This window comes from Dendrobates tinctorius, unplaced genomic scaffold (genome assembly GCF_039654945.1).
Source record: "Dendrobates tinctorius isolate UK_male_01 unplaced genomic scaffold, ASM3965494v1 ptg000043l, whole genome shotgun sequence".
NCBI classification, from domain to species: Eukaryota; Metazoa; Chordata; class Amphibia; order Anura; family Dendrobatidae; genus Dendrobates; species Dendrobates tinctorius.
In genome coordinates this window covers 450,432-472,004 of record NW_027361711.1, presented here as the reverse complement: position 1 = coordinate 472,004, position 21,573 = coordinate 450,432, and the positions used below count along the sequence as shown (strand labels likewise).

At 45.9% G+C, this 21,573-nt stretch overlaps 1 protein-coding gene across 1 annotated transcript in view; it reads right to left on the bottom strand.

Annotated features, from left to right (window-relative positions):
• SLC41A2 (solute carrier family 41 member 2) overlaps positions 1-21,573 on the bottom strand; it is a 157,303-nt gene that overhangs the window by 39,720 nt on the left and 96,010 nt on the right. Inside the window, exons 7-8 of the mRNA XM_073575130.1 lie at positions 8,948-9,095; positions 1,497-1,576 (exon numbers count right to left, since the gene is read on the bottom strand). Coding sequence (XP_073431231.1) covers positions 1,497-1,576; positions 8,948-9,095 — 228 coding nt within the window. The remainder of the gene's footprint in view (positions 1-1,496; positions 1,577-8,947; positions 9,096-21,573) is intronic.

The following is a 21,573-nucleotide window of genomic DNA, read 5'->3' as shown; positions in this document are numbered from 1 at the left end:
GCAGTTCAGATCAGTGGCATGGTTGCGCTGCTGACCTGAATTGTGCACTCTCTGCTGCTGCAAGTAGAGGCAGCTTTGGAGGACTGCAGTGATACTGAGGCTGGTTGGACAACCTCATATCAGTGCTTACAAGCTGTAATAAAGAGCTTGGAAGCATTGTGCTCCTTGCTTAGGAGATCAGTCAACGCTGACAAACAGCACAGGTGGCTGATCATGTAGGCAACAAGTCAAACAAAAATAAAAATCCCTCTTGTTGAGAACGGGAAGCATTTGTAATAAAAGGTACATAGCACAGTTGCTACAAGCACTTTGCAATTTTATCAAATTAAAGAAGCACTCCCATCAAAGCTTTAATCATCTTAAAATATTGCATTCCAATCATCATATTATATGGCACGGTGTACTTACAATTGCTCATTTTGCCTTTCTACCCAGTTAATTCTTCTCTTTTCTCTGCTCTATTTAGAAACAGGAAGTCTCTTTTTCCCTGCATTTATCATTCCCCTCCCTCCTCCCCATGCCAGGGACTTTTGCAGTGATTTATGACTCATTCAAGGAAAAGACTTGCTTTTTCTACATAGAACCTAAAAGTACTAAGCTAGTCAGTTTTAATTACATGATGTTATAGACCTAACAGAAAACAGAACAATTATCTGGGTAGAAAGGCAGAATGAGCAATTGTAAGTACACAGTGCTATATAATATGATGATTACTATATATTAAGAGGATAAAAACTTTGATGGAAGTGCTTCTTTAAGATAAGATTATCCTTTAGCTACAAAGGGCTCATTAACCGTATCCTTTTCAGAATATCTCTGACAACAGGGCTTTAAGCCCACCCCATACATTCACACATCATGCGCAATTTGTGTGTTGAGAGCTTAGCATAGTGTTATACATCCTAGATTTCTCAAAAGAAAATCATACAAATATAGATTTCTATGAGACAGAATAAAACATGAGTTGGTTTGCAAAATATCTGTCTCAATTCTAACAAAATATAAATGGTGCCAACTTAACTGAATAACTTTGTGAAATTACAGATCCATCCTATTTTTTTTTTTTGCAATATTAATTTACTTAATGGACAGATTAAGGCTTGTGAGTTTAGAATCGAGTTAGCCAGCCCTTTATAAAACACTGTGCAGACTGTAGGGTCTTTTTTTCAGTTTTTTTTTACGGCACAATAATCACAGTGCGATATATGGAGCTGATGGTTATGAAAATTCCATCACCAGCTGTGACATAAATGTTATCTTTATGCCTGCGGGTGAGAGGCTTGTAAATCATTTGTGGTAGCTCTTGGAGACACTGAGTTCTTTCACAGGCCTATACTGTATTATTGCTACTTAAATAAACACATAATTGGAAAGCGGGGACACTTCATATACCTACATGCAATTTATACGCGCAGCAACATATTATTTTAGCAATCATACTGGTGGAATGGAGGAAAAATATATTGGCAATAAAGAGTAGCAAATTGCAATCGTACCGTTTATTACCGGCGTGTAGACAACAATCCCAGCCAGATTTGGGTCGGATACAGTTGTGTCTAGTATAAGGCCACCAACACTGAAAAACAAGTTTGATTCGTTTAATGGAGAAGGTTCTTAATCATTTATTTAACATCTTGATTCCATTTTAAAAATGCTAGAAGTTCAAATGAGATGGTAGCTCTTCTGGGATTCTCCGAGCCTTTGCGACAAGCTACGCTGCCAGATGTGAGACTTCCTTTGTAGTCAGTCTCGGGGATGTGCGAGTGGCTGCAGGCCTCTTCTTAATTAACGGCTGAGCAAAGCCTCGTAAGTTACAAGATAAGGCAGGGAAATGGAAAGCTTAAAAAAAAATGTTTCTCGCAGCTACTATTAAACAATGTTGTTTTAAGAGCAAAATCATATGGGTGGTCTGGGCAAAAGATGGCAAAAATCTAAAGCTATGCATTAAGGGATGGGACCGAAAATCCACAGAATATGTAATAAGTAATATAAATTGTAACGTAATGTCATATTAGAGGGTACGCATTCTATTGCCCGATGCACTGCGCACTAGCCTTTTTGGGGGGGAAATTTTTAAATATATGCGACATATGAAAAAATGCTCAGTTCTTCAAGTTAAAATTCAATATTATTTATTAGGATCCAATTTTAACATAGTGTAACATTAAAACCAACATGTTTTAAATGTTCAGATTCCTGGTGTGAATATGTTGGAAGGGTATACTCATACTCCTTACATATTCATCTGGCTTTCCTACTTTCTTTGTTATATACGGTAACAGAAGTATTTACCGATATTGCTTTTATTTCGCCAACAGAAAAGTCTACCTTATTATGACAGGTTGCCTGCACAGTTGCGGAACTGGGTATTTAGGTATGACTTTCCAACATATTCACACATGCCAGGAATAAGAACGTTTAATAAGTTGAAACAAGCTGCTTATTAAAGCACCACTCCAGGAATTGCTTTTTCACCGCTGGGAGTGGTGTCATTATTATAAATTCCTTGACCCTAGTATTATAATTACAAGCCGATGCCTTCATCTGTTATCAGCGCGGCTTTGGTCCCGCGCCACCACGTTGTGGCCGCAACTTCTGACTGACCAAAAGTCAGAGGCAATGGTCACAGGCCCTCAGTGTAAACCCTAGTGTTATACTTAGAAGCCGCTGCCTTCATCTGTTATCAGCGCGGCTTTGGTCCTGCGCCACCACGTTGTGGCCGCAATTTCTGACTGACCGAAAGTCAGAGGCAATGGTTACAGGCCCTCAGTGTAAACCCTAGTGTTATACTTAGAAGCCGCTGCCTTCATCTGTTATCAGCACGGCTCCGGTCCTGCGCCACCACGTTGTGGCCGCAACTTCTGACTGACCGAAAGTCAGAGGCAATGGTCACAGGCCCTCAGTGTAAACCCTAGTGTTATACTTAGAAGCCGCTGCCTTCATCTGTTATCAGCGCGGCTCTGGTCCTGCGCCACCACGTTGTGGCCGCAACTTCTGACTGACCGAAAGTCAGAGGCAATGGTCACAGGCCCTCAGTGTAAACCCTAGTGTTATACTTAGAAGCCGCTGCCTTCATCTGTTATCAGCGCGGCTCCGGTCCCGCGCCACCACGTTGTTGCCGCAACTTCTGACTGACCGAAAGTCAGAGGCAATGGTCACAGGCCCTCAGTGTAAACCCTAGTGTTATACTTAGAAGCCGCTGCCTTCATCTGTTATCAGCGCGGCTCCGGTCCCGCGCCACCACGTTGTTGCCGCAACTTCTGACTGACCGAAAGTCAGAGGCAATGGTCACAGGCCCTCAGTGTAAACCCTAGTGTTACACTTAGAAGCCGCTGCCTTCATCTGTTATCAGCATGGCTTTGGTCCCGCGCCACCACGTTGTTGCCGCAACTTCTGAGTGACCGAAAGTCAGAGGCAATGGTCACAGGCCCTCAGTGTAAACCCTAGTGTTATACTTAGAAGCCGCTGCCTTCATCTGTTATCAGCGCGGCTCCGGTCCCACGCCACCACGTTGTTGCCGCAACTTTTGAGTGACTGAAAGTCAGAGGCAATGGTCACAGGCCCTCAGTGTAAACCCTAGTGTTATACTTAGAAGCCGCTGCCTTCATCTGTTATCAGCGCGGCTCCGGTCCCGAGCCACCACGTTGTTGCCGCAACTTCTGAGTGACCGAAAGTCAGAGGTAATGGTCACAGGCCCTCAGTGTAAACCCGTGTCATACCTAGAAGCCGCTGCCAGCATCTGTTATTAGCGCTTCTCCGGTCCTGTTCCACCAACTTGTGGCCGCAACTTCTGACTAACCAGAAGTCAGAGGTAATGGTCACAAGCCCTCAATGTAACTTTACGAGGGCCTTGTTCTGGCTCTAATAGACACTGGAGCGATCTGGCAGGTGACAACCTGTAGAAGACTGACATGAGCGATGCCGAGAATAGAAGACAGTGGCTGGTAAGTATAATGCTAGGTGCAGGGAACTTAGATTACTTGCACCACTCTAGCGCTGAAATGAAAAAAACACTGGAGAGGAGCTTTAATGTGGCACTGTGAATTATCGTATTTTCATTGGATCCTAAAACTATTTTAACTTCAAGAACTGACCTGGAAGCTGGACCATTTTTGTTATAGGTAGCCTAAGTGGCCATGCTATGGAGAGGCGGGGTTTTGTGTTTCCAACTAATTGTTACTGAACAGGTGGGCAAGTTCTTCCTCTGGCTTTTTCGAAATATATCATTATTATTGCAAATATTTTTCACATACTTTACACAGATTTCTCTTATTTTAGGTTTATATTTTGAGGTTTCCTTCACAAAGTTTTGTGAGCAGATTTGAAGCCTACCGTAATTTGGTACTGTGATACCCTGCATTTTATTCTTGGCATATTTCTCCTAAGTATACTGCTAATACACATTTCTTGTTTTGTAGCGTTATATTTCATTTGTGATATCTCTAGGGAGGCGTTTCGGTTTTCTGCATAGTGCTCTGCATTACCTATGGGAAGACTTCATTTTATTATGATGAACCTGAAACCATGTATGTTTTCAATTGAGTGGTCTTGTTCTTCAATAGATATTTTCTAGACTGTAATCATTCGTGAGGTTACATTGCTTTCCAATACCATCTTTTTTCTTTACATGTTTTTCTCACAAGTGTTTTAGGGAATTGGTGATCTACATCCTTGTTGGGTCACATAACTGATGGCACCTATTCTTTCTTATGCATAAAGAAGTTTTTTCTAAACAATTGTACAATTATTAATACATTTTGTAAACATTTTAGCTATTGCAATGAAGAGTTTACAAAAAACTGACGAAAGTTTACAGTATGAGTTTTTTTATACAACAGAAGATGGTGCACGTTAAAAGGGAACCTGTGAGCATGATCGTATACCCCAAACTGATATCATCTATATAAAGATGCTGTCATTTTTATTACATTCATATCTTTGTTATAGAAATCCTCTAGTGTTGGAGAAACTCATGGGCAAATGTTTAGGCAAATGAGCCTCAAGTCCAGGGCAGGCACAATCACTCCTTAGAGTGGCACATGCGCAGATCTATAGTCCGGCTCTTGCAACCTCACCAGGACCTAACTGGGCCACCCATGAAAATGACAGCGGCTGTGTGAGATCTTGGGTGGTGAAGACAAGAGGGATCTGAGGCAGTCGAGTAAATAAGGAGAGAGGCTGGAGAGCAGACATGCAGCGCCAGCCCCGCTACACTTGTGGATCTTTTGCAAAAACCTGCTGTCAGGCTCCCTTTTAAGTGATCAATCTTAAAACACAATGACCTGGAGATTACAACATTGAAACAATCCATTCCCCTTCATAGTTGTGTGAAGTAAGGAGAATGACAACCCTCTAAAACACATCAGAGACTATTAATAGAGCTTGTCACTTTTATGGCCTTCTGGGATGGGTACTTGTGTACACTTTAAGGCTAAGTTCACACTGGGCGGTTTTTCTACATTTTTTTTTTCTGCAGCAAAACCTGAGTGCTTGGCAGGAAAGAAGATGCGGTAAAAATGCAGGTTTTGCAGTGTTTATGCTTATGGAGCAATTTTTCATGCATGTTTTTCCTTTCAATTCAATGAGTGAAAAACACTGAAAAAATGCGGAAAGAAGTGACATGCTCTATGTCCAAAAAAACATGCAAAGCATAAAATACTGATGACAAAAAAAAATAAGCTGCTGTGTGCATGATAAATGAAATCTCAGACATAGCTGATAATGAAAAACGCAGCAAAAAATTTGCATAACAAAAGCATATAAAAAAAATCAAAAACGATTGTGTGAACTTAGGCTAAAATTAAATTCATAATAACTCATTGTTACTGGGAATTCTGTAAGTCCCAATGACTATGGTTAAGGCAAGCTGGGAGAGAGAGGTGTGTAGGAGTGGTGGGGCTGATGGCTTGCTTCCTGACACTCTAAAGCAGTGTTTCTCAACCCCAGTCCTCAAGACCTACCAACCGTTCAAATTTTCGGATTTCCTTAGTATTGCACAGGCAATAATTTAATCACCTGGTCAAGCATTAATTCCATCACCTATGCCAGGGGTCCTCAACCTGTGGCTCAGGAGCCATATGTGGCTCTCGGGCCCATGATATGTGGCTCGCGACTGGCTGCCAGCTTGGTGTATTAGCATCAGGTCTAGCAAACAGATGGTGAATTTTGTGAGTAGCCCAGTACAGAAGAGCAGATCTGAATGTGCATACTCTGGCCTTGGGGGGTTTGGAAATAATTTAAGTATGGTCAGGTGGAGACCGGATGATAAGTGTCAAGAGGAGATGCTTAAAGCTGGAAGCGACAGTGTGGTGGGGGTGGTTGATGCGAAAATACTGAGTGAGGGTATTGTGGGAACCCCTGGCTCTTGGTACACAGCCTTTGTGTAATTTCAGTGAAAAAACTTTGGCTGTCCTTAAACCAGTAATGGGGGCAATGTGTCTCATTATTGTGAGGTGGGCGGGAGCTGGATGTGGCTCGTGACTCTCTCTTGGACCCAAATGTGGCTCATGGCCCTTTCTCGAAGCTTAATGTGGTTCTCGAGGCAGAATGGTTGGGGATCACTGACCTATGCAATACTAAGGAAATCCTGAAAAAATGACCTGCTGGTGGGTCTTGAGGACTGGAGTTGATAAACACTGATCTAAAGGGTTCATAGTATTTGATGCTCATGTATGTTGTAAAAAGATAATACTCGCTGGGCCTGCAGTTAGCTTAGAAATGGTTAACTGTAATGGCCGGCCCAGTTTGGGAGGGGGAACTGAGAGTTAGTGTAAAGGACAGTAAGTGACAGAGACAGTGAGTGCTGGGCAGTGGCAAGTGACAGGCTCAGGACAAGGGCTGCTAGGGGCAGCATGAGCCCAGAACCTCAGGGTAGTGGATTGCCTTGGAACCCCTCCGCACAAGTCCCCTTTGCCAGCCTGGGAACCTCGAGATAGACATTGGAGCCCGGGGCACACTCCTTGTGAGAAGCTGCAGGAGAAACTACATTTAGACCCTAAGAGGCAGAGTGAGATGGAAACCAGATAATACTGCTAGAAAAGGAGAAGATCCTGTGGAGCTAGAGAAGATAGTAAAAGGGATGTTCTACCTATACGAACCACCAGACAGGGCTGAAGTTGTGTCCGCTACCTGTAGGGAAGATGACAACTCATTGGGCCTTATCCTCTATACCTGCCTGTAAATGCGGCCATTCACCAAGTAAAAGTTTGGTTGTTTTTATGAACCTCGTGTCTCCTGGATTGATTGCTGCCCTGGTTCCAGAAGAGGCCTGCAGCAGTGAAGTAAGTGAGATGCACCTCACACACAGCAGCACACCAGGACTGGGACAAGTGCTGTCTGTAGGATGCCAAAGCAAGTGGGAACAGAAGCTTGCCCACGACTACCTTGCTTGGGCATCTTACATGTGGGACATATATCATCTGAGAAGTGGGATGATGTTCTGGAATCAATTGGAAAGGTATCGATTAATACAGCCCAGAGACGTTCTCAATTATTTCTGGTACACAGGGTCTATAGAATCCCCAAAATTGTATGTAAAATGGAGTAGACGATTGCTGTTCAGGAGCTGACACGATCCATATCTTTTGGGCATGTCCTCAATTAGGTGAGCTATGGGAGAGTGGTGTTAGACTACTTATGGAGGTCTTTAGAATTTATATCCCCCTTAGTCTTAAATCTTGTGTTCAGCATCTAGTGTGGGACATTGGGTGTACTTCTCCAGCGCATCCGGCCATACCTAAAATACTATACCAGACCAGGAATATAATAGGTAAAAATTGCTTGGTGAATGTTCTTCCCTCTAGGAATGAAATAATTCGGTGTCTGAATAAAACAATTTTGATGGAAAAAAAGGTCTATACCAAAAGGGGAGAGATTGCTAAATTTGGGAAACAATTGGGTGACTGGATTAGATGCCCAGCAGTAGTGTCTCACGTTTTGGCAAGAGATGTGGTTTTCAATTTATTAATACTTTGACAGTTCTAAATTATTCTATTGCCGAGAATAAGAGATAGATAGTATTGAATCTTAATGTATTGTTTTTTTCCTTTAATTAGTCCTGATTTTTGTTGTGTGCACCAAATAAACGAGAGGTGGTGTTCAGTGGGGAGGGGTGGTAAGAAGAGGAAAATGAATACGATTCTAATACGTAGGCACATAATGGGTATACACACTTCCAGATCATTTGTATGTATTGTACAAATAAATACTGTTATTACCAAATATTCTGCTATTTATTATGATAACTGTTTTAACAAAAGCTACTTGATTAAAAAAAAAACCATAACTGGAATAAATCAGGGAATAATTTTGGTAGGCTTATTTTAGATTCTTATGATTGTATCTGCAATAAACAGTGTTACCGCTCATCATTCTAAAAAAAATAACACACAAATCAGAATTTTTCTGTTTTCTTACCCTTTACGTGTACTGCATAAACAGTCCCTGTCAATCTGTCACATCATATGGCAAATTTACATGACTATGTGTTTGGAAAAACATCATGGAGAGATTTCATTTGCCTCCTGCTGATAGTTTAACCATATGTTGGGAAATGTAGGCGAATATCTCTATATATTTATTGACATTCGCCATCTTCCCATAACGGCGTGAATTGGAGGCATCCTGCTGGGCTGAGCAGAGTTTTACAAAATTGCATGTACTGGTACAGTAACATATGTAGTAGTTAAAACAGAAACATGAAAGCCCCACAAAAATGTTTTCCAGCAACTAAAATGGGCATCAGCCTTTACAGCTAAAATCGGCATATTTTGGACGCTGTAGGGACCACAGCACGGTTTTATAATTGCGCCATATAAGCTGTTTGTGCGGAAATGACACCGTCTGTCGTTTCGCATAAATGGATTAACGAATAAACCATTACATATTTGTATGAAAACAAGAACAGAAAAGTAAAAACAACAAAAAACAAAAAAACCTAAACACCAACCTGCTAATAAGCATTGCAGTAATGACTGGCTCCCAGCCAGAGTGCAGAACAGTTTTTGTCGCCGGATGTTTTGATGCCACCACAATCCATATTGGGGTTAGTGCCAAGAAGAAAGAACCGACCAAAGGTGAAACAAAGGAGTACGAATCTGGAACAAAGAACAGATATTACCCGTGAGAATTTCCCGTGCCAACGTTCAGCACTATGCAATCAATCACCTAAGAGATGTGCAGATCCAGAACAAAGGCGCAAATCTTCAAAGAGAGTTCAGTTTTACTGAAGAAGTTTGCTCTGCAAATATAGAGTACATGATAGGGTGCCAGCTTCAGGTAATAGCAGGTCTAGTATCTCCCTGATCAACCCTCTCAGGGCCAATCTCTGAATGCACACAGCAAAATTATGGTACATTTTTTGGAGTGACAAATTATGAAGGTGGTTTTAAATTTGCATTTTAAAATAAATATTTTTTTTCCCTCTTTGCGGCACCTATGAGGTTTTAAAGGGAACCTATCACCACATTTTTGGCCTAGTAGGTAAAAATATTATTGAGTGTCAGCTATGCGTTCCACAACTAGTTCTGAAACCCCCTGACTCCCCATGTATCACCCATAAAAACCTTTTTTATTTGTCCCGCGCTGTATGTTAATCTGTTTGGTCCGGTCCGATGGGCGTTGCCTCTGTTCCGTCACGCCACCCCTCCTTGGCTTGCTGCACGCATTCTTCACTGTGAAGATCGCGTACAGATTTTGAGCGTGCGCATTGAAATATGACCTTGCGCGTGCGTAGTATGCTTTGCCCGAGGTAAAGCCGAAAATCAGTAGTGCGCATGGCCGCAAAATACTTCCGGGACAAAAGAAACAACTGTGTATGCTACTGATTTTTGGGTTTGCCCTCAGTTGGGCAAAGCATACTGCGCATGCGCGAGGTCACATTTCAATGCGCACGAGCAAAATATGTACGCGATCTGCGATCTTCACAGTGAAGAATGCGTACAGCAAGTTGAGGAGGGGTGGAGTGATGGAACAGAGGCATCGGCCATCAGACCGGACCTAACAGATTAACATACAGCGTGGGACAAATAAAAAAGGTTTTTATGGGTGATACAAGGGGAGTCAGGGGGTTTCAGAACTAGTTGTGGAACGCATAGCTGAAACGCAATTAAATGATACTTTTACCTAGTAGGCCAAAAATGTGGTGACAGGTTACCTTTAGGCTATGTGCACACTGCGGATTCACCTGCGGGTTTTTCCGCACGGAACCACAGGTATAACCGCAGGTAAAGTGACCTGCGGTTTTCCACCTCTACTATGTTAAAGGTGTGAAACCGCAGCGGAATCCGCAGAAACAATTGACATGCTGCGGTTTATAAACCGCAGCAAAACCGCGCGGAAAAAAAGGCAGCGTGAGCACAGCGGTTTTTAAAATCCATAGGGTAACATGGTACTGTACCATGTCTGCGGAACTGCTGCGTTTCCGCAGGGCCAAAAACGCTGCGGAACCGCAGCAGAATCCGCAGCGTGTGCACATAGCCTTAAAGTGGTGCCAAGACAAAATCTGCGTCTGATTTTTTTGTTTGTTTTCATAAGGGGAAAAAATAGCAACAAGGTCTAAAAAGAAATAAAAGAAAACCATTTCTATCACGTTTTCCTATTATAAATTTATATATGTCCTCCCGGCAGGCTTCTTAACTACATGTCATTGCGTAGTTACAGTTTTCTAAGGCAAGGGCCCAAATGGAGTAAGGAAGTTTTCTACATTCAGATCCCAGTGTTACACACAATGCTCATTTTCAGCGCTGTGTTGAGCGCTTTATGCGAAATGGAGCTCAGCATTTCAGCTCCATGTCATCTCAGGGGATTCGGGTTGAGTCTTTGTCCTAGGCGATCTGCCATTAAAATGAGAATTGTAGATACACGTTCTGATTGCACGGGGAGGGGGCACATAGCCCTGTAAATCAGGAAGGGGTTAAACTCAAATCCAACTATGTGAATGCTCACATTGGATGTCATTGCCTTTTCTTTTAGGTTTCTAACTAATAAAAGGTCAGGTAAATTGTGTCTGGGCCCATTGCTTAGCAAATACTCCTAAATGTACTAGGTGACAACAGCAAGTCTTATTAGCACTGTTGTCACTCCATGGCCACCATGCATTCTGCATTAGATCATTTCCGCACAACCGTATTTGTACAATGGGCTAGAATTGGCACATGGTTTGGGACATGCAGCCTCTCTTGTGTCTACATCTACGGACCCCCGCACCCTTATCAACATGTAGATCCTGCTAGATGTTACCTGACTGCACCATGCGACATGGTGCCCATAATGCAGCCCATAAAGATTTCTACACGCAAGTAGTTGAAAGGAGGAGGAAAAAATTATGCTGCCTCATCTCTTCAATATACTGCACTATTCCTGCATTTAAGACTTCCGTCTGATCGTAAATGCCCATACCGACTCCTCTCTCCAGTTTTACCAAGTGAGGCCCTACTATAGGAAGGCCCAAATTGCAGTCATACCTGTGCCCTGGTGTCTAAGGGGGCTCCGTTCCTACACTAAGGCACCAGCACTAAAAATGACATTATAGTTGGAAAAAAATCTCAAAGATTTGGCATTTGGGCCCAGAAATGTTAGATCACAGCACATCTGTGGATTTCAACAGAAAATAGATAATATATCTAGGTGAATGTTGGGGAATAATTCCCATATTTCTGGATGGTAGGGTGCACCATATGTGACGGACCCAAAGAATAAGCATAAGATGGACGCAAAGTTTGGAAAACAGAAAATATTTAAAAAATATATTTTATTTCACAATGTAACAGAAGTAGGATGTGGTCTAGATTACCGTATATTACGGAGGTTGATCCCCTAAAAGGTACCAACACATTTTACTTTGAAAATCTTGTACCACAGGGGCAAAACTACCATTATTTAGGATAAATATATGCTTGGCGAGTTAATGGCTTTTTACTTCATGAAACTAACCACTCCTCACAATCTAGCTAGAGGTACGTAGGAGATGTCCGAGCCCACCACATCTAAGTAGGATGGCAGGACAGAGGTTCTGTTAAAGAGGTCGGTGCTGCTTTGATTTATATCCATCTTCCTGAGGCATAAATCTGAAAGTCGGGCATAAACTCTCCCTATATAGCATTTATCCTGAGCATAGCTAGAGCTGCACGTGGATATGCTGGAGACCAGCTTCCAAGGACTAGATCTGAGCCTCCTGCTAAGCGTCAATCAGCTCGTACATGTGTTGCCATTACTACAGCGCTGACATCAGCTGTCCAAACCGGTGTAAGCATGCATTTCCAGATTATCCTCTTTCCCCCTGCACGGGTCAGACAGCGTCGGGCTGGGACATAGGGAACATCTCTCTCACCCAACAAGTGGAGCATTTTATGAATGTTCTGCGCAACGAATTTCCCATGGGGAAGTTGAGTCTGGCACTGCCAGAGTTCCTGACTGCAAACTATAAGAAGCAGGGAACTTTCAGCAAGATTTGGTTGTTTTTTCCTTTTTTTTTTTTTTTTTGGTGAGTGGAGGGGGGGGGGGGGGGAGATGATTTTTTTTTTTTTGTTAAAAATGTTTTTAATTGTCCAAAACAGTATTGACAATTAATGTAAAATTAAAATTACGTGTCCAAGAGGGTCAGGGAAAAAAAATGCCATATTTCATTTCTATAGCACAGAAGCCACCTATAAAGGTATGCTCATATGTGGCATTTTTGCAGTGTTTTTTTTTTTTTTTAGTTTCTGCATCAAAAATCAGAGTGGTGGCTAACACATATTTGATTTTTGAGTTTTTTTCACTTCCATTTGTAAGCTGAAAGAATTGAAGAGTTGGAAAAATGCTTTGATGGTCATATCTGCAAAGAAAACAAAAGCGGCATGTGCACGTGACTTCAGAAATCTCATCTTGCTGGGGCCAGGTAACAATCATAAGACTGGGGGGTCCCAAGTCCCAGCGGTGGAACCAACAGCATTCAGCAACTTATTACCAATCCCATGCAAAAGGTGACAAACTGCAATTGGGGCACAATAAGATGCTTAAATTACTTGCTACTAATAAATAAATTAAAAAAAAAAAAGATAACTCAGTTGGAATTGGAGTTTTCTATTTACTTTCTTGCTTCTTGTTTCATTATTCTAGTAAGATTGCTCTCATTGCGGTTGCTACACTACAATCACACAAGTGCGCGTCACATGGACTGCAGGGACCTCCAGTGGTAGAGAGAGATTTCTACTTCCAGGCATTTTGCCTTCATGGAATTCTCTACAAGTGTAATGAAGAAGCAAACCTTCATACAACAAAAAAGATGACCAGCAGCTGTAAAAAAGGGAACTAAATGGGCACCTGTTATTTCATTTTGCTTAACTCAAACTCTGCAACGTTTCAAAGTAGAGCACAGAAGTTTGTGAACAGGTAGCTGGTCTCCGATTCATGTTGCTGGAGGTTCAGGAGGATTAATCATTTGACAAAAAAAAAAACAAATATATGTATATTGGCGAGAGTGTTGTACATGGGCATGTTTAACCCCCTAATGGCCGCCAATATGTCTTTTTACTGACGAGAGATGTAAGACACTCATATCAGGTGATGATCAAGCAGCTGTCGGCTGTCCACAATAGCTGACAACTTGCTGTATCAGCCACGATCAGTGTTGGCACCGTCCATATCTGTTTAACCCCATAAACCCCATATAAATTGATAGAGTGTGGGGGCTCCCAATTAACCCCACTGGCACTCCGAGATCATGATTGTGTGGTCCTGATGTTTGCCATGGCAGTTCATGGCCAAATAGCGGCCTTAGAGAATCCCGGCTATAGCGGTCAGTTCAGAAGTTACCGACATTTAGGTGGTAAACAAACACTTTCTCATTCCTGTCATGTCACTTTGCATTAATTCCTCAAAATCACCTGAAAGGTTAATAAACTACCTGACAGCAGTTTTCAATATGTCAGGGGATGCGTTTTTTTTTTAGGACCGCCAAAGTCACTACAAACCTGGACACGTCTCTAAAAAAATTATGTAAATATCCTTAAAAAAAAAAAAAGAAATTACTGCTACATTTTTAAACCTCCTAAAATGCTAACAAAATAAAAGAACATTTTACAAATGGTGCTGATGTAAAGCAGGTATGTGGGAAACAAGGATTTTTGTGAGTACTCACCGTAAAATCCTTTTCTCCGAGACGCTCATTGGGGGGCACAGAGACTGTGGGGTGTGTGCTACTGCCGTCTGGAGGCCGACACTAAGTATACAAAAAAACAAGTTATCTCCTCCTCCGCCGCATACACCCTCGCCCCGATAGCGGGCGGAAACCAGTTTAGTGCCAAAGCCGTCGGAAAAGCTGACAGCAATTTAGCTCTACCGCAGAAAATTATATGTCTGAAAAAAAAGGACCACCCTACAAAATAAGGGTTTATACCCATCAAAAATAAACAAAAGCCAACTGGCTACCAGAGTGGGTGCTGTGTCCCCCAATGAGCGTCTCGGAGAAAAGGATTTTACGGTGAGTACTCACAAAAATCCCTGTCTCTCCTTCGTCTCATTGGGGGACACAGAGACTGAGGGACGTCCCAAAGCAGTCTCTGGGTGGGAGCAACTCATCAATCTACACCGCATGCCTACCTGTTCAAAGGTGTGCCACTGCTGCCTGGAGAATCTTCCTACCCAGGCTCGCATCCGACGAAGCCTGCGTATGTACGTTGTAATGTTTAGAGAACGTGTGCAGGCTTGACCACGTTGCCGCCTTGCATACCTGCTCTGCCGAAGCCTGATGCCGAAGCGCCCAAGAGTCGCCCACTGCCCGAGTCGAGTGCGCCCTTATTCCAGGTGGAACCGGCATGCCTCTAATACGGTAAGCCTCTTGAATAGTAAGGCGAATCCATCTGGCTATGGTCGACCGTGAGGCTGCGAGCCCCTTCCTGCGCCCTTCAGGGATCACAAATAACGAATCTGTCTGGCGAAAAGGCGCTGTCCTCGACACATACCTCCTGAGGGCCCTCACCAGGTCCAGCGTGTGGAGCGCCTTCTCAACCCTGTGTACTGGAGCTGGACAAAATGAAGGCAAAACGATGTCCTCATTAATATGGGACGAGGACACCACCTTCGGCAGGAACGGCGGAGGTGGTCTCAAGACTACTATATCCTTAAAAAAGGTCAGAAACGGTGCTCTACAGGATAGGGCTGCCAGAACCGAGACCCGCCTAATAGAGGTTATTGCTACCAAAAACACGACCTTCCTGGTAAGGTATGGCAATCCGTCCTCCTGCAATGGCTCAAAAGGAGCTTCCTGCAGGGCCCCCAGCACCAGATTAAGGTCCCAGGCGTCTAAGGGAGCTCTAAAGGGGGGCACTAGATGCGAGACTCCCTGAATGAAAGTTTTGACCTGCATAATGCTAGCGATCTTTCGCTGGAACAGAACAGACAAGGCCGAGATCTGTCTCCTCAGGGAACTCGGAGCCAACCCTGTGTCCAGGCCTGACTGCAGAAAAGCCAGTATGTTGGGAACCGAGAAGGACAAAGGCGCAACCCCATGCTCTCGACACCAGAGAAAGAAAACCTTCCAAGTACCATGATAGATCCTCGCCGAGGCCGGCTTCCTGGCGTTAATCATCGTGGCTACCACCTCACGCCCAGGACCCAGGACTCAACGGCCATGCCGTCAAACACAGGGCCCCTAAGTTTGGGTGGTAGATCGGCCCATGGGACAGTAAGTCTGGCCGTTCCGGTAGACGCCATGGCACGTCTGCGAGGAGCTGTACCAGATCCGCGTACCAGGCTCGACGGGGCCAGTCTGGGGCCAGCAGAATTGCCGGAACCCTCTCCCTCTTGATCTTCCTGATTACCCACGGGAGAAGAGGCAGAGGGGGAAACAGGTACGGGAGCCGAAACTGGCTCCATGGAAGAACCAACGCATCCGCTGCAATCGCTCGCGGGTCCTGAGCCCGGGCAACAAACCTGTCTACCTTGGCGTTCTCTCTGGAAGCCATCAGATCCACGTCCGGAGTTCCCCACCGTTGGCAAATCTGCTGGAAAACCTCGGGGTGCAGGGACCATTCTCCGGCCACAACCCCCTGCCGACTCAGGAAATCTGCTGCCCAATTTTCCACGCCTGGTATATGGACCGCTGAAATTACTGAGTGGTGCCTCTCGGCCCAACGGAGTACGTGTTCTATCTCGCGCATGGCTGCCCTGCTGCGCGTGCCTCCCTGGTGATTCACATACGCCACTGCTGTGGCGTTGTCTGACTGGACCCGGACTGGGCGACCCACTAGCCAGTGCTGAAAATGCTGCAACGCCAACCGCACTGCTCGAATCTCCAACAAGTTGATCGGCAGAAGGGCCTCCTGGGGAGACCACTGCCCCTGTGCTGTGTGATGACGAAACACTGCTCCCCAACCTATAAGACTCGCGTCGGTTGTAACCACCAGCCATTGATCTGGAGGAAAGGGTTTCCCCTGAAGGAGAGAGGAGTCGCGCGTCCACCATTGCAGTGCCCGCCGGACCTGAAGGGACAACCTGCACTGATGATCCAGGGAGAAAGGACTCCTGTCCCATGCTGCTAAAAGAGCATGCTGCAGGGGGCGAAGATGAAACTGCGCAAACGGGATTGCTTCTATTGCTGCTACCATCCTCCCTAGCACCCTCATCCCAAATCGAATCGTGTGAGGGCCTGGCCGCTGAAGACTCCGAACCCCCTGCCGGAGCGCCTGGGCCTTGTTTTGAGGGAGAATTACCAACCCTTGGGAAGTGTCAAAAATCATCCCTAGGAATGGAATCCTCTGAGCCAGGGTAAGACATGACTTCTTCCCATTGACTAACCATCCCAGGCGGGATAGGGTATCCAGCGTGATGCCGACATTCTCCTCGCATGCCTGAAAAGACGGTCCTTTCACTAACAGGTTGTCCAAGTATGGCAGCACTACTATGCCCCGAGAATGAAGAATGGCCATAACGACCGCCATCACCTTCGTGAAAACCCTGAGTGCCGTGGCCAACCCGAACGGCAGAGCCACAAACTGGAAATGCCGGCCATTTATCGCAAAACGAAGGAACTTCTGATGCGGAGGAAAAATAGGGATGTGCAGGTAGGCATCCTGCACATCGATTGAGGCCAAATACTCTCCCTGCTCCATGGCCGATATCACTGACCGGAGGGATTCCATCCGAAAGTGCCTGACCTTGATGAACCTGTTTAGGAGCTTTAGGTCCAAAACCGGTCTTACTGTTCCGTCCTTCTTGGGGACTGCGAACAGGTTGGAATAAAATCCCTGGGCCTCTTCGCCCTCTGGTACCGGGATAATGACCCTGTTGTACAGAAGAATCCTGATGGCCCCTAGCAATGCCTCTGCCCGGGATTGCAATTTGGGAAGACGGGATTGAAAAAATCTCCTTGGAGGGTGTCCGATAAACTCTATTTTGTACCCGAATGACACCAATTCCGCCACCCATGCGTCGTGTGCCACCTTGACCCAGACGTGGCGGATCCTGAGCAGACGACCGCCTACTCTGCTGTCCTCGGGTACCTGATGCCTCAAGTCATTTTGTAAAGGGCCTTTGGGACCTAGCTCCCCTTGACCTGGGTGGACGGACCCGCATCCTCCCCAGCGGGTTGGCTCTATACGTGACCTGGTGCTCTCTGTCTTGGTTGTGACGAGCCGGGGCAGTAGAACCGGCCGCTGATGCCCATCCTGGGGCGCGAAATGCTCGAAAGCGCGCCTGTGGTTGACGAAAGGGCGGTCTGCTCTTCTGCTGTGGGAGAAAGCTACTCTTTCCCCCAGTGGCATCTGAAATAGGCTTGTCTAGCTTCTCTCCAAAAAGCCGATTACCCTAATAAGGCAGAGATGTTAACGACTTTTTAGAAATCGAATCGGCCCGCCATAGCCTTAGCCACAATGCTCTCCTAATGGCGATAGCGTTTGCTGCGGCTAGCGCCGCGCAATTAGCCGCATCCAAGGAAGCATTAATTAGATAGTCTCCTGCCATCGAGATCTGATTTGCTATCTCAGACACCTCTACCGGCAAGTCTCTGTCCTGCAGGACTTTGTTCAAAGACTCCGACCACGACATCATGGCCTTGGCCACCCATGTTGCTGCGAACGAAGGCAAAAGCGCTGACCCCGATGCCTCATACACCGAGCGGGCTAGACCCTCTATGAGCCGATCCGTGGGGTCCTTAATGGAAGAACCACTAGGCACCGACAACAACGATCTTGAAGCCAGGCGTGACACTGGGGGATCCACAATCGGAGATTCTGCCCACTCTTTACAGAACTCTGGTGCAAACGGGTACCTTGTCTCTAGCGTTTTCTGCCCTGAAAAACGCTTGTCTGGGCGTTCCCTGTGCCGCTGCACCGTGTCCTCGAATTCTGGATGAGTGCTAAACACCCTATGTGGGCGCCTGGCCTTTTTAAAAGATATTTTATGCCCTGCGGTCAGGGAGACGTCCTCCTCAATACCAAGAGTCTGATTGACGGCCTCAATGAGACTGTCTACTGTCTCCCGACACCCGGGAATATCCAGATCCAAGGCTTCCTGCCTGTCCTCATCCGAACTCTGCTCGCTCTCAGACAATGGTGATGGAGAGCGAGACGCCGCACTCACAGATGCCGAAGCACCGGAAGGGCCCGGAGACGCCATATGGGTTCTTTCCCCGTACGTCTCCTTAGAGAGGGTACGGCCCTTGCAGGCCGGCGGCTCATGTGAGGTGGATGAACCTTCCCAAACCGGAGAGCCGTTGTCTCTACCCCTATCCGGGGCCTGAAGGGTCTCGATCGCCTTCGTAAGTGAACCCATAGACCGAGACAGTGATAACGCCCATTCCGGGGGCTCCGACCCCCTGGGCTCCGTTGGCGGGGAGGGCTCCTGGGCGCGTTCGGAACTACAGGCCTCACATATCTTAATATGCTGCGCTCGCGTGAACACAGCCCCACAGGAAACGCATGCGGTATAAAGGAAGGTGTGTTTCTTCCCTTTTCCAGACATACTGCGGAACAAACGGCCAGAAAAAAAACCTTTTTCTATATTTTTTTTTTTTTTTCTTATGGCATCTAGGGGTATGAGGAGAAGGAGGAAAACCTGCCCTAGTGTGGCCAAGACGGGGTCGCACTTACCCGAGCTCCTGCTGTCTCCCCGTGCTCCTGTGCTGCTGCTGATCGCTCCCAGCAGCTGGTCTCCCTGGGTAGGCTGCGATGCTTCCTGACCGCGGCCTACCCCATTCTGACGCCGGGGCCTCCATTTTATCCAGCACCTGCCCAGTATCCGGGGGCGGCGCTGGATCTGACGTCGCGTCGGGGGGCGGGCGCCGGATCTGACGTCACGCCGGGGGCGGGCCTTCCCCCTGCGTCCTAGGCCGACGCCGCGGGCTAAATTTCGGCCCTGCCCGCCCGCCACACCGGGGGGCGGGCCTTCCCCGCGGCCTAGGCCGAAGCCGCGGGCTAAATTTGAGCCCTCTTCCCCGCGGCCTACCTCGCCCCGGAACTGGCGCTCTAAACGGCGCCTACTCAGCTACGTGCGCTCCTTCCCCAGCCCGGCCACTGCAGAGGGCCGTGGCAAGGGAGAAGGGGAACACGCCGCTGCCCCTGCCGCGCCGAGGAAGCCCTCCTGCTCTGCCTGCAGGCAGGAGAGGGGAGCCGCTCCAACCCCTGGAGAGTACGCCGCAGCCCTGGCCTGGAAACCTCCCGCTGCCCAGGAGCCCTGCTTACCCTGAGGTAACCCATATCTTCGGACGGTGCAGGCACCCTAGCTCCGTCCGCCTTGGCTGGGCGAGGAGAGGGACCGTCCGCCACCACGCAGTACCGCCACCTGGCGTTGGTGTAGCCGTGGGGCCACACAGACTAGTCTTGTGCCTCTGTGCAAGCCCATGGTTTCGCTACCTAGGGGTGGACAGGGCTAAGTCTGGCCTATTGTCCCACGTCGCGGGAGAGAGAACGTGGAGGGACACTCGCACGTGGTCGCCCGTTGATGGTTTGGGGAAATCGGACCCTTTCAATAGGGTCCGTCGCCCCTGTCTCCTCTTCATAGTAAGAAAATGTTAAAAAAAAAAAAAATAGTCTGGAGAGACCCAGACTGCGTGTGCCTCCACTAAGCAAAAACTGGTTTCCGCCCGCTATCGGGGCGAGGGTGTATGCGGCGGAGGAGGAGCTAACTTGTTTTTTTTGTATACTTAGTGTCGGCCTCCAGACGGCAGTAGCACACACCCCACAGTCTCTGTGTCTCCCAATGAGACGAAGGAGAAATATTAGTTATTAATGTTTTGCTATGGTATGACTATTTTTCTCAAATTTCTGATATTTTTTTTGTAAAGAAAGACAACACATATTGACCCAAATTCACCACTATCATAAATTATAAAGTGCCATGAAAAAATCTCAAAATCACATGGATTTGTTGAAGTGTTTTAGAGATATTACCACATAAAGTGACATTGGTCAGATTTCAAAAATTTGGTCCGGTTACTAAGTGTGCGAGCACTTTTTTTTTTAAGTTGATATTTGGGGTCGGTCTCTCCAGGCTCCAGGGCTGTGCACCCTTTATCCACCCATCTTTCCCAAAAATATTTCATTAGAAGCGGAGCCTGGTTCCTATCTTTCTACCATTTCATTTGAGACGTATCTGGGAACATGTTAAGATGACTTCTTAGAGCTACAGACCATCCATATGCGGTCGCCTTGTCATAATTGGATGGCTTTTACGCTTATTGATCAGAAAATGGTAACTAAGTACCCTACATTTTTTTACAGTTAGGTCCATATATATTTGGACAGAGACAACATTTTTCTAATTTTGGTTCTAGACATTACCACAATGAATTTTAAACAAAACAATTCAGATGCAGTTGAAGTTCAGACTTTCAGCTTTCATTTGAGGGTATCCACATTAAAATTGGATGAAGGGTTTAGGAGTTACAGCTCCTTAACATGTGCCACCCTGTTTATAAAGGGACCAAAAGTAATTGGACAATTGACTCCAAGGCTATTTCATGGACAGGTGTGGGCAATCCCTTCATTATGTCATTCTCAATTATGCAGATAAAGGGCCTGGAGTTAATTTAAGCTGTGGTGAAGGCTATTTCATGGGCAGGTGTGGGCAATCCCTTCGTTATGTCATTCTCAATTAAGCAGATAAAGGGCCTGGAGTTGATTTGAGCTGTGGTGCTTGCATTTGGAAGGTTTTGCTGTAAAGGAAACATCGGTCAAAGGAGCTCTCCATGCAGGTGAAACAAGCCATCCTTAAGCTGCAAAAACAGAAAAAAAAACATCCGAGAAATTGCTACAACATTAGGAGTGGCAAAATCTACAGTTTGCTACATCCTGAGAAAGAAAGAAAGAAAGAACTGATGAACTCATCAATGCAAAAAGACATGGGCGCCTACTGAAGACAACAGTGGTGGATGATCGCAGAATAATATCCATGGTGAAGAGAAACCCCTTCACAACAGCCAACCAAGTGAACAACACTCTCCAGGGGGTAGGCGTATCAATATCCAAATCTACCATAAAGAGAAGACTGCATGAAAGTAAATACAGAGGGTTCACTGCACGGTGCAACCCAATCATAGGCATCAAGAATCAAAAGACTAGACTGGACTTTGCTAAAAAACATCTAAAAAAGCCAGCA